General features: G+C 43.2%; 1 protein-coding gene across 1 annotated transcript in view; it reads left to right on the forward strand.

Moving 5' to 3' along the window:
- Positions 1-13,102, forward strand: part of slc12a5a (solute carrier family 12 member 5a) — a gene marked incomplete at both ends in the record, with an annotated part of 263,063 nt that extends 249,961 nt beyond the window's left edge. Inside the window, 7 exons of the mRNA XM_080785760.1 lie at positions 824-955; positions 2,397-2,504; positions 3,895-4,020; positions 7,521-7,753; positions 8,320-8,334; positions 9,210-9,343; positions 13,011-13,102. Of these exons, the coding sequence (XP_080641886.1) occupies positions 824-955; positions 2,397-2,504; positions 3,895-4,020; positions 7,521-7,753; positions 8,320-8,334; positions 9,210-9,343; positions 13,011-13,102 (840 nt within the window). The remainder of the gene's footprint in view (positions 1-823; positions 956-2,396; positions 2,505-3,894; positions 4,021-7,520; positions 7,754-8,319; positions 8,335-9,209; positions 9,344-13,010) is intronic.
- Positions 13,103-13,512: the final 410 nt, after the last annotated feature.

A 13,512-nucleotide genomic window follows, 5' to 3' on the forward strand; every position in this document is an offset into this window, starting at 1 on the left:
ATTTAAGAAATAAGTTGCTTACACCGTCCCGTCCCACTTGTCCCACACAAGTGATACTGAAATTCTGCACTACTACTTTTACTTTTGGTACTTTACGTACACTTTGGTACTTTTAACCGAGTATACATTTTGAATCCCCCGACTTTTACTCGTAACAGAGTATTCCTATACATTGCAGTATTTATATTAGGGCTGCGAATCTTTAGGTGTCCCACGATTCAATTCCGATTCTTGGGGTGACGATTCGATTCAAAAACGATCTTTTCGATTTTTCCGATTCTCGATTCAAAAAAGTTTTTTTTTCGATTCTAAAGCAGTTTCTTTATTTTTATTAAAAACAATTAAATAGAATTTTAGCATGATCTACTCCAGTCTTCTGGCATGAAAGCAGAGTACATTTAGTAAAAAGCTTGTATAATTGTAAAGGTTTTATAAACTGAATGATTTAAAGTAAGAATTTAGAGTAAGAACATGTCTCATTTATTTAGCTTGCACAAATTTGAACCAGTACAAAAGTTACAAAATCTCTTCTCACTCAATACCAGAACAATACATTAGTACAGGTGTAAAATAAATACAATTGGCAGGCTTAGCTTAGCTGGTAGTAAATGCACTATGCAGAAACCCAGGCCATAATGCATTGCATCGATTTTTGGAAAATGATAATCGATTCTGAATCGGACGGCATTAGAATCGCGATTCTAACTCGAATCGATTTTTTTTGACAGGCCTAATTTATATGCTTTTACTCAAGTAAAAAAAAGATGTGAGTACTTCTTCTTCCACCACTGAGTGGTCACCGGTTGCATTTTTTGCTTCTCAGGTGTGGAGGAAGTGCAAGATGCGCATCTTCACCGTGGCCCAGATGGACGACAACAGCATCCAGATGAAGAAGGACCTCACCACGTTCCTCTACCATCTGCGTATCGACGCCATGGTCGAAGTCGTAGAAATGGTGAGCATTAACCAGGGGGGCAGTCAGACAGATATTTTGTGAAGCCACTAAGGAAATGAAAGTTCATATAATGGCCTGTTGTGGCGCTGTCATTGGACCCAGAAAAACCCCATAGCCCCATAGAAGTCCATGTATTTGGGCCCAACTTCACCTAGACTGTATCACCTTAATAAACATGGTCATGAATACTTTCTGCTTCCAGTCACTAGTTTAAAGTCTCATTTCTAATGTCATAATATTCTTTTTGGAAAATTATGGTCCCATTAATTAAAAGAATGACCATAAAGTCGCGTATGTTCTGAGGGGCGTGGCTACCGTTACAGTCTATGATAGGGATTCCCCACCCACTCGAGTCAAAATAAAAACCAACGGAGAAGAAGGGGGGAAGTCCCGCCTCGTTGTCTGGGCCAGCCAATGGCCAGCTGGGCCAAAACGGATCTAGAAAGATGGCGACTTCCATTGCAAGGACTGACAGGCTTCATTTTACGTTCATGTTAGACCCTGGGAACGCTTTGTCCATATTTTTTACAGTCTATGGCATTAACCAAATTTTGGCCTTGGACGACGTGTATGTCGACATGTATCAAAACCGCGGGGTTGCCTTGGACATTTTTTTATTGATATATAAAAATGTAAAAAAAAATCGGATTTTCTCTCCTAATATCCGATAATCCGAATATCGTGATATTATCATTATCGAGGTTTGCCACATATATAGTGTCGTGAGGTACCCATATCGTCCCCTACCCCTACTGTTCACCGTTTTCAAAGCATTTGTAATGATTAACATTTACCATTCTCTACTGACTAAGAAGCCACTTGGGCCTCATTCACACGTGCTAGGAGCTTGTAGATCTGCTATTTTTCAATAGCTAAAATGATGCGTTCGTTCCTCTGACACGCACACACGTGCAGACAGCATTATACATTCACAGAAAACCACCCCATAATAGCACTACTGACAACTGAATGGCTGTTTTCATTGTACCTACCTGGAGAGATTAATGTACTTCGACTTTGACTGTATTGAACTACATTACCTTCTGTGAGCAACGATTATTCCCAGGGAGACCATTACATTGTAGCCAAAATGATAAGCTCCGGGTTAATACAGGACAAGAAATAATGGGTGTTTAAGTCTGATAAGTTGCCGAAGGAGTTCTTTCAGAGGGCAGACGGATCAGATTGATCAAATGGACTTCTGGAGAGAACACCGAACAGACAAAATATGAGGAAAGTCACGCAGGGCGCCTGACTGCTTAAAAAGTGCTTTGTGCGTTGGCATTTTCACATCCATTTTCCCCCAGTTCTCTTTATCACAGAGCATTATGCTCAGATGAATGCTCTGGCATTTTGACTATTTCCAATGTTTTTTGTCTTTCCAGTGTTTCGATAAGAGAAATAATGGGCCCATGATATATCTGTCTTCCCTCCTCTGTAGCAAGACAGCGATATCTCAGCCTACACCTACGAGAAGACCCTGGTGATGGAGCAACGCTCGCAGATCCTCAAGCAGATCAACCTGACCAAGACCGAGCGTGAGAGAGAGGTAAGAGAAAGACATCGTTTTATTCAAGGTTATCTTAAGGATTCTTTGGGTGTCTATAACTCTGTGCCAATTATTCTTCTGTGCATGTGCATTTCGGAGTTTCACTTGATTTCACTCGACTTGGTTCGACTTGGTTTGTTTTGCTTTGACTTGACGGGGCCCACCACTGGTGGGCCATGAGGAAATGATGAAAGTATACATTAAAAGAAAAAATCCATCTGATGACTTCAAGGGTTATAGTTCCAATTTTAAAGCTGTACGGGACATACTTTTCATTAAAGTAATGGTTGCAAAGATATTCTTTGTTTCTCCGAGTCCCGTGGTGGGAGTTCTGGTCTTGTTTTGGTGAATATTAAGTAGTTCCGGTCATTTTGTTGGTGGTCTGGGGGGCCACACATTTTAAAATAAATGAATCCACACTTGTTATAGTATCGTTGACCTTTTCTACCATAAAGCGCAACTTTCGTTCAACTATAGAACTGAAATGAAATAAAGGATTTTTCTACCTCAACTGCACAGAGCTGCCTTGGATCTTCTTTAAAGTTTCGCCAACTCAAAGGTATAGAACCTTTAAAGAACGCGTGTGCTGTAAGTGTAATAAGTGGTGGGTGGGCACCCCACCCAATTTTTCCAATTTGTGGGTGTCATTTTGAAAACAAAATGGGGTCAGCAGCATAGTGTTTTCAAATGTCTCTGTTTTTTTATGGAGACAGAAATAGCAGAGCAGTGTGGTTACAAATGTAGCAAAAACAAAAGTCATAGAATGAAAAAACGTGGATATAGTGCTCCGCAGTGTTGTTTTTTATTTTAGTTTTAGTCATAGTCTTTGGAATAGTTTTCATCTAGTTTTAGTCACATTTTAGTCACCTGGTGTTAGTCTAGTTTTAGTCGACTAAAATGTATTTTGGTGGGCACTGATGCCGTCATACGGACTGTTTTTACACAAAATAGCCGATCTACAAGCACAGTAGATCTTGCTATTTTCAGCATGATGCAACCAAGTGTAAAATGACTTATACTTGATCTCTTGTCCACTAGTCCCTTCCTAACATTTTAGCCTAGTTTTTATTTGTTTACGAAATTGTCAGTATATTTAGTCTTATAGTTTTAGTCATCGTAGCTTAGTTGTCATTTAGTTTAGTTTAGTTAAGTTTAGTCAAAGTTTAGTTTTAGTCGACGAAAACATGGAGGTTACTTTAGTAACCATGGTTCTTTAAGTAAGTGAGCGAAATATTTTGCTCTATGGGAGGTTTTCCTTTCCAAAACCGAGGTGCAGAACTTCATTTATGAACTTTACTTTTACGTAGACGAAATTTTTTCGACTTAGTTTTAGTCGACGAAAACAACCCTTTTATCCTGTGTTCTCGTTCGTTTGTCTGCCGCCGCGCAGATCCAGAGCATCACGGATTCCTCCCGCGGGTCCATCCGCCGCAAGAACCCGGCCGCCGTCACCACCCAGCTGAGTGTGACCGAGGACCCACCGGGCGGAAGCAAGGAAGAGAAGCCTGAAGAGGAGGTATATATGATTTATGACTCTGTTTATCATCTGGTTCATTTCATTATGTTCTTAAAGGTATATTCAGTGATTTCACTCAAAAAACCTTAGGTTTCGTTTTTGGCTGTGGGACCTAAGCCTTTCATCCAATCAGGATAGAGAGCCAAAAATGAAACCTAAGGTTTTTTTGACCCCCAGGGGTTAACTGGGGACACGGAGGAACTCCTTATTACAATGGGAGGGACAATAGGTACTTAACTCCACCCACAATGACCACCTTAGAACGTTTTAGCTGTCAACAGAGCCAAAGCCAGTAGAACAAACAATGCAATTTGTAAGGTGCCCCAATAAACCCTTTTGAAAGTGAGAAGGATTTTCCATGTAGTACCATGGTAATTGAATACACTAAATTAGTCTAGACGGGCCTTGGAACACTGAACCATGCTGTAACCATGCTGTGATCTGTGGGCAACATTTGGCGGTTGTCACTTAGATCCTCTCCACACCTCCACCTCACAACCCCCGTCTCTTCCTGTCCATGTTGGGAGAGCAAGTTCCCCCCCCCCTTCCCTTCTCACCTGTTCCGTCCCACCCCCCCCCCCCCCCCCCTCTTCCTCTTCCTTTGTGTGTAAACAAATGGTCCTTTGCTTATTCACCTCCCCATCCTGTCTGCTCTCATTCTGGTCCACCTTGTGGGTGGGGCTAAGACTGTATATAAAGTATACCTCTGTGATTGAATTGCTTATGCTTCTTGGGAGGACCGGCCTGCGAGCCAGTAGCATCCGTGTATACTGAGTGCACGTTAATAAAGAATGATCTACAAGGGAACTTGGTCTCACGCGTTTAGTGTCCGAAATCCAGCCATAACAAAAGTACTAAGTATTAAATACTAAGTATAAGTATTCAAGTATTAAATACTAATTTAAGTGTTCAATTTCACTTATACACTACCTGGTTGTAAATAGCTGCAGTAGGCTACACCATTTTATGCAGGTCTACTATTTCTATTTAGTGTACATTTAGTGGATGTGGCTTACATCCGGTCTAAAGCCCACCCACTGTATGCGCTGATTTCCATACACAATCCGTATCCTCCCCTCACCGGATGTTGAATTAACAGTACTAACGGCCATATATTTGACGATCTTTTACACAAAACTATTTCCCGACATTTCCTTTTCACTTGATACCGTTTCGTAGAGACGGCCTACACAAACGATCTATATACCAAATGAAAGCCTGAATTTCGTAGTTTATATAGTATTTTGAATTTTTTTAAATGAGCAAAAAATGAGCGAGTTATGATTTAAAGAAAAGACGAGTTATTTTGGCTCTTTGCGGCTGGAGGAAAAGAACAAGAATAAGCAGCAACACTCTTCCATGGCTATGAATCAATATAGCACTAACGGGCAACGTTTCACATGTATTATTAGTTTTATACATTTTAGGAGTGAAAACATGTGTTTAGATGCTTATGACAACATCTCAGCAGTTAAGACAATGTCCCTGTTAACACACGACACACAGACAGCTAGCTAACTAGGCTAGCTAGCTTTTAGCCTGTTGTTGTGTGATGGTGGAAGTCTATTCTCCAGGCTGGGAAGCGTATTTGAGCGTGTAGCTACGTGGTTTTGTTTATTTTCCTGTAAAGTTTAACCCAAAAGCTCCTCCATACTATAGCCATGTAGAATAATTCTGTGTTTATAAACACACAAGCACGCTAATGGGCGGTGACCAGAGCGTGAAACCTCAGAACAAAGACATCCCAGGACCAATCGAAAACAACATGCAAATCTCAGAACTGCGCTTCTCTCGGCCCCAAAACATTGTTAAAAAACAAGCCTACTTTGACATATAAATGTATACGTTTACTTTGCCCAAATGAACAATCTGTTGGAATTGTCAGGAGGTGGTATTCAAGCAGGACCCAAATGCAAGGAAGTCGGGATCTTAGAAGTCTTTATTCAGCCTAGTATAGCAGTATGGTGCAAACACTAGCAAACAAAACATAGACTTGGAACTCAGGTGACAATACAATAATCCAACAGGGAACAAAACCAAACACAGGGCTTAAATAGGTACAAGATTAACAGGACACAGGTGAACTCAAATCAAATCAACACAAGGATTGGCTGGGGGAAAAACAAGACACAGGTGAAACAAAGAACCAAAAATCAGGGAAGGTGAGACAAGGCAGGAAACTACTACAAAGGAGGACAGGAAACACAAAGCATCACTTCAAAATAAGAATCAGGAACACCAAACACAACCCACAGAAGGCAGATCCTGACAGGAATAAAAACCTTCTTCAACATTCAAACTGTGTTAATATGAAAAAAAAAGAAAATCACATAAAAAAGAAAACGATTTTATTTCGACCATTTCGACCATTTCATTCTGGCGAGTTGAGGACCAAAGTGCTGGCCTGTGTCACATATGGTCAGCACACTCTATAGTAGGGAGGATTATCACAAAAATTAAGTGATATTTGAATTAAGTGAAATCACTGAATATACCTTTAACTCAATCATTTTTAGCCCATTTTGTAAACCCATTTCTTTCACCCCTGTGTCAATTATCTAATGTATAATCCTGGGGCTCTATACACTCCCTCCGCCAACCTGGGGAGAGCAACGGACTGACCTCATGTTTCCTTCTATGCATGAGAGGAGTCCAAGCCGCTTCTTTTCACCTGACGGTGGGGGGGTGGTGGGGTTTCCCTGGCTGGACGTATAGCGCGTGGCAGGAACACGTTATTCCAAGATCTTGTTCACTTTAGAGGTTATTTCAAAAGAACCTTTTAATTACAAATTATATAAGCAGCAGATCCACAATCTCGCGAGGATTGCACCACTCGCTTCACACGGGTGTGATTTTTGTTTCATATTATACCTCATATACTGCAACTGCAATTATGATGTATTAGTAGTATTATTAATATCATAGTTTAGTTAAACTTAAAACGGCACTATGTAACCTTTTTTTTAATGAATAAAATTAAATTTTGTCCAATTTTTGGTTGTGTGAGATCCGGCGCGCGACAAAGTATATAAATCAGGCGTTTAATCCATTTTGGGCCGGCGGGGACCCCTTTTGGTGTTATAGCGTTACGTTATGCTTTAGCTATTTGACAAAATAGCAGATCTACAAGCTCGTAGCGCGCCACCGAGTGGCGCGCTACGAGCTTGTATAGGTCTGCTATTTTTGGAAAAATCAAAGAACGACTGACATAATAGAAACACAGCTTTTTCAGAAAACTCTCAGGATGTAGAAGACACTTTTTAGAATCTGATCTTAGCCCCTTCTCTCATCTCTCTCCTCTCTCACACACACACACACACACACACACACATGTGGTCGACTTCACCCGCACGCCCGCATTCTCCACCACCACCTCGGCTTTGGCTCACACTCTCTCAACCATCTCTCCTCTCGTCTCTCGTCGCTCATCAAGCTATATCTTCGTCGTCGTCGTCATCTCTCAGTCAAAGTCGTCCTCTTCTTCTCCTTCCTCCTTCCAGGTGCAGCTCATCCACGACAACACCACTCCGGCCAGCCCCGCCACCCCGGCCGCCACCCCTGGGGCTCCGCCCACAGGGGGGGCGGAGCCCCAGAGCCCCGGAGAGCAGGTCCAGATGACCTGGACGGAGAAGTGCGACGGGGAGGGGACGCCCAAGAAGAAGCCGCCGGGCGGCGGCGGCGGGGGCGGCGCAGCCACGCCCGAGGGCATCAAAGATATCTTCAACATGAAGCCGTGAGTTTTATGTTTATAGGACAGTTGGTTCTCAAACGTTTTCATATCACGGTAAACCCCCCTCAAATGAACACTTATTTATCCGCGGACCCCCCCATTTGAAAACCGTTTGAAGGACCCCCCCTCCCATGAGTAAGACTTTCACGGTTCTAGACTTCTAGCAGTGATTTTCAACCATTCTTTTCCATTACAAGGACCCGTAGTTTGATATGCATTAGGGCTAGTACGGACAGACCTCGATTTAATGGGATTTCTATCTCTGGGAACCCAATTTATAATTGTAAAAAATCTATGTTTCATTTAACTCTGAGAGTGTATATACCCAAATGGAACCAAACCTGGTTCCATTTGTACACTCTCTGAGTTACGGCTAATCCAGTCAAACCCCTATAAATAGTCAAGCACACAGACTTCATTATTTTTGTGCTACACTGGTGTCTACTAGTACAAATGCTATTAACGTTGGAGTGGCTGCAGTTTCTTCCATCTGTGAAATGTAAAGCTGCAATGCATAATGTTTGGTATGGCACTGATGACCATGTGTTTCTCTTCTCGCCATGCTGCAGTGAGTGGGAGAACCTGTAAGTATTATTGAAGTCCATATGAAGCTCCAACTCATACATTCTCATACTATATGGACCAAGTTAACCAGTCAGTTAACCAGTCAGTTAACCAGTCAGTTAACCAGTCAGTTAACCAGTCAGTTAACCAGTCAGTTAACCAGTCAGTCACATGGATGCATGTGGAGGATGAGGTCATTAATGTGTCAATGAGCTTCCATCACCCTATTAACGATTTAGGAGCTGAAAGACGCTTTGAATCATAATACAATCATTTAGGGCTGGCTGGGTGATAAGCATATAGTACTGTATACGTGTTTATCAAATGATTTATGGTCATGTTTCACCAGGAGCCTGGATTGCTTGGTTCTATAGGTATAAAATGTGTTGTGTGGGGCGCTAGCCCCTCCTATATTCAGCTATTCAGTGTAGATTTTCATCTTACACACAAACAAAATTAAATTCCCATTGACAACGAATGGAGACTTTTATACGTCATATGTGTCTGAGCAAATAGACGTGTTACGTCATGATGATGTACGTTGATAAGAGCACGCCTCACTTCACACGGGTGTGTTTTCTTTGAAATCTCTATGGGAAAACTTTATGGGCTTTCTACCTGTGACGCCACAAAATGGCCACCACTGCTATATGCCCTATAGCTGATCTTAAAGTTGAGCAATCGTAGCTATTTCTTTTAAATAGCTACTAAAAGGTTACCTACACAATACGTGATTAAAACTAGTATGAATCCAAATGACCAGATGATATCCAGTCTCATATGACGTTGCCCCATAGCCTTATCATTAGGACTCTTTGGATCTGGGATGGTTTAGCATGTTGTTAGACTGTGTGTGTGTGTGAAGGTGATTTCAACCTGTTGTGTATTCCACCAGGAACCAGTCCAACGTGCGCCGCATGCACACGGCGCTCAGATTGAACGAGGTCATCATCAAGAAGTCCTCGGAAGCCAAGCTGGTGCTCCTCAACATGCCCGGAGCTCCCAAGAACAGGATGGGCGACGAGAACTGTATCCTTCAATTCTCCTGGGTTTCGCTTTACACATTTTGACATTTTGGGTGTAGATTAAAAAATCACACCTGTGTGAACCGAGTGGTGCAACTCCCCTCTCTCTCTCCCCCCCCCCCCCCCCTCCTCTCTCTCTCTCTCTCTCTCTCTCTCTCTCTCTCTCTCTCTCTCTCTCTCTCTCTCTCTCATTAGCAGGCAGCAAACACAGCACTACCCCTCTCTCTGTTTCTGGCGCCCCCTACTGGTATCAATAAGTCACATACTATCGTTCCAATTTCACGCATGCGCACACCACTCGTGCTCATGGCCACTGATACAAACAAACAAACAAACAGGTAGGTACACGGACACGGACATTGCTGGTTGTAGGAGTGGTTGCACCACTCAAAAAAAAACATATTAGTTTACGGTTTCAGAGCGACCAGGGCGCACATTTTTAACTTGTTTCATAAAACACGCGTTTTTTATATTTCTAAATGTGTCCAAAAACTACAGGGCTATATTTCTGTGGCCTCTCTCGTGCAACACCAACAAGCGAGCGTCGACTCGTATAACCCTCACCGTTTGTTTTGAGAGGGCCAGGCAGGAATGTTGTCACTCGTCGCAGGAAACTGTGAGGAACATTTATTAGCGTCGTAAAATCAGCGATCCTATCCCTCCTCCGCCGAGGTATACAGTATGCTACTGTGGTCGTCTGGACTGAACAAATTTAACTCACCAGTGACAGCGGTGTCGTGTAAATGAAGAACTGAGGCCTTCCCCGCAGAAATTGGCAAGCTCACAACGAGGTGCCGGTTGCAACGCAGGCTTGATCTAGGCTATTTCTGGCGTGTGACAGGCTTTTAAAGTGCCATTACATAATACATTGCCTTGTCTGCAAGAACTTCTGTTTAATGATAGATACTATAATATGTTTAACAAATTTGTTGTTTTTCTGAACTGCCCACTACAGCCCTCCTATATGAGACACTGACCGAGTAGAAAATAATTGCGCCATTATTAGTGAGGACCTATTATTATGAAGACTAGAATTTCGGCCCCCTTCGGGGGCCTCATCCCAGTGTCGTTGCAGCGCAATATGGGAAGAAAGAAATTGCGGGAGTCGACAGACGCCACTTCATGTTTCAGCTGTGTTTTTAAACTCAGTAGTGTGCCCTGCACACAGCGCACACTCGCAATTGCAGCTGGAGGGCGACGCGACACACACACGCCCACACACACACAGAGCGATGTGTGGATAAATCACTGAGTTTTTTCCACTTTTGATCTAAGGGGGCAGAGAGGTTGATTTAGGGGGGCAAACACCCCTTTACCCCCCCCCCCCCCCGTGGCGCCAGGCCTGCAAATCCAGAAGTATTATTTCCACGTTATAAAGTCCATGCACTGTAGTGAATAGCATTTATCCATTTAGATATATTGAATTACTTATTTTTACACAGGAACATAATGTGTGTCTTTACAATAACTGTAATGTAACAATAATACTAATAATGTAATGTAGTAATTATTTAATTAACGAATTAAATAACCTTATTTTATTCTGAAGGCAACCGGATGTCTTAAATTAGCTAGCTCTCAAACAGGAAGTTCTAAATTTGCTTATTAGACGGAGCCAACTCGCAGGCAGTGCCTCAGCCCAGATGCAAGAGAGGATCGTTACAGGATTGTATAGGACACCAGTTTTGGTGTGACACACACGGCTACCACATATAGCTTCATACTGGGTGAAAGTGTCCTTCCAAAAATTATTTTGTCGCTCGAAATTCTTATTCACAATGACATCGAGTTGAGGTGTTTGTGTTTTTAGGGTAATTGTTGCATAAGCACTATTTCGCACTCGAGACCGGGCCATCTCCCTCCCCTGTGTCTGAAGCAGCTAGCATGGAAGCTATATGGATTATGGAAGCTTTCCCTCCGATTGCACACAACCATGCCGTTATCCACGCGTCCATCCGATTGCTTTTAATGTAAATGTCCCATCCACTGAGCAAAAGCGATATAAGCGCCTTATTCATTCATTCGATGCCTTTGGGTGTGTGACATGTGTGGGGCTGTGCAGTGCTGTGGGCTTTCGGACGGAGCTGCTGTTCGAGTCGCTGAAAGGGGGAGGGGACTTGGGATGGCAGTGTAGAGTAGGCACGACATTGAGGGGTAGAAACCATCCCGGTCACGTGGTTCATCTAACGCGTGTGTCACTGTGAAGGACTGGCCCCATTAAGTGAACGTAGTTGGCGAGACAGGAGCAGTGAAAGGGGGAGGGGCCTTCGGATGGCAGTGTAGAGTAGGCACGACATTGAGGGGTAGAAACCATCCCGGTCGCGTGGTTGATCTAACGCGTGTGTCACTGTGAAGGACTGGCCCCATTAAGTGAACGTAGTTGGCGTAGTAGACGCCAACATGACGATTCTGACGTAGGCTGTAGAGGTTGAGCAACAATAGCGTGTTTCAGAAAAGTAATATTTAAACAGTAAATAAGACATTTTTGGCGAATGCAATGTAGTCTATATGTTTTCTGGGAGTGTGCAGGTTTTATTTTGCATATAGAGATGTGTGGTAAAAGTGTGGTTCGGTCGGAGAAAGCTGTTGGATAAACGGCCATGTGCTTATGTACCCCTGTCTATTAGGGTAGCAGGATAGGTTGAAAAGTGGTAAAGTGGTCCTTTTAAGTAATGAATGGTTATCATTAAAGATGGGTCTTACGTTGCTTCAGTTGCCCGGTGAATTACGCAATATTTTCTAAACTGACTTTAATTTGGCCTTGGACCCCCATATCAAACGGGTCCACTGATATGAAAATGTAATTAATTTGTATCATTAATGTCCTAATCGCACATGAGAAATAGATTCATAGTGGCGATATTGGAACGGCGAATTGAATTATAGTGACAAAAGCCTCTAGCGCCACGGAGAAAAAAAAGGTGTAACGCGGAAACCTGTGGCCTGTAGAATGTTGCTACCATAGGTGCACGTCGCTACATGTATGGTGGCATTGCGTGTAGAGTGGTCCTAATGGGCAAAAGGAGGTGGCTGAAATGTGCCTGAATAATAGCGTTTTATATTAACCGTACAATATGTGAAGAGATTGAGGTAATAAGCCTATAGTATAGAACCTTGGCAGAGTACTTGGAGAGAGCCACCGAGTGGCGCGCTACGAGCTTGTAGGTCTGCTATTTTTGAAAAAAAATCGAAGAACGGCTGACATTTTTAGAATCTGATCTCAGGTCAGAATGGGTTAATAATCAGACCAGTGTGTGTCCCAGTGGAAACCTCGTATGAATCTGATCTCAGGTCAGAATGGGTTTTAACCTGTGGCACAGTGATGTTTGTCCGGTCAGACCGGGTCATTGTCACTCACACACACCTAAATCCTACACGAGGTTAAGTATTTATATACTCGAGAAGAAAAAAAAAAGACTTCATTCTGTACATGTGATCCAGGCACCCTCAGGGGTTATACTCGACAGACAGGGGTTCCAAATGGAACCCTTTGCAGGTCTGTGTATATAACTCTGAGAGTTAACGGGTCGAATCTGTTTTTATATATGCCAGGCCACAGAACCACTAGTATTAACCCATGAGGGTCGTGCATACATCAGAACATACAGTGTATAGTATAGTAGGTATTCTTTTGGGTTGATTTCCTTGACCGTTTTTCTCCCCCCTCCCAGACATGGAGTTCCTCGAGGTCCTCACCGACGGTCTCAACCGGGTGCTCCTGGTTCGCGGAGGTGGCCGCGAGGTCATCACCATCTACTCTTGAGAGAGCAACCCCCCCCCTCCTCCTCCCATCAACCCCCCCCCCCCCTTCATCGACCCCTAACCCCTATAGTCCCACACCCACCACTGTGCTCAGACCTTTCCTTCCCCCATCACCACGTCATAATCACATCCAAACCGTGTCATTTATTTACGTTTTGGAAGTCCTCTCACGCCCACCAGTCAACAGCCCGAACAATGGCATTCTCTCCCCGTACAGAATGTCCCCCCGTCCCCGTCCCCTAGCTGATCTATAAGGTCACAACACGTTGCAGATGTGATGCGTCGTGGTCTTATGGATCTGTTATTTTTTTTTCACCCACGGCATCGTTGTACGACGAAGCATAAAATCAGACATCGTATAGGAGACAAGCTGCTAAACGGCGATACAAACGTTAACCTATACTAGACGGC

The sequence above is a fragment of the Protomyctophum bolini genome, assembly GCF_963924005.1.
Source record: "Protomyctophum bolini genome assembly, chromosome: 2".
Classification (NCBI taxonomy): Eukaryota; Metazoa; Chordata; class Actinopteri; order Myctophiformes; family Myctophidae; genus Protomyctophum; species Protomyctophum bolini.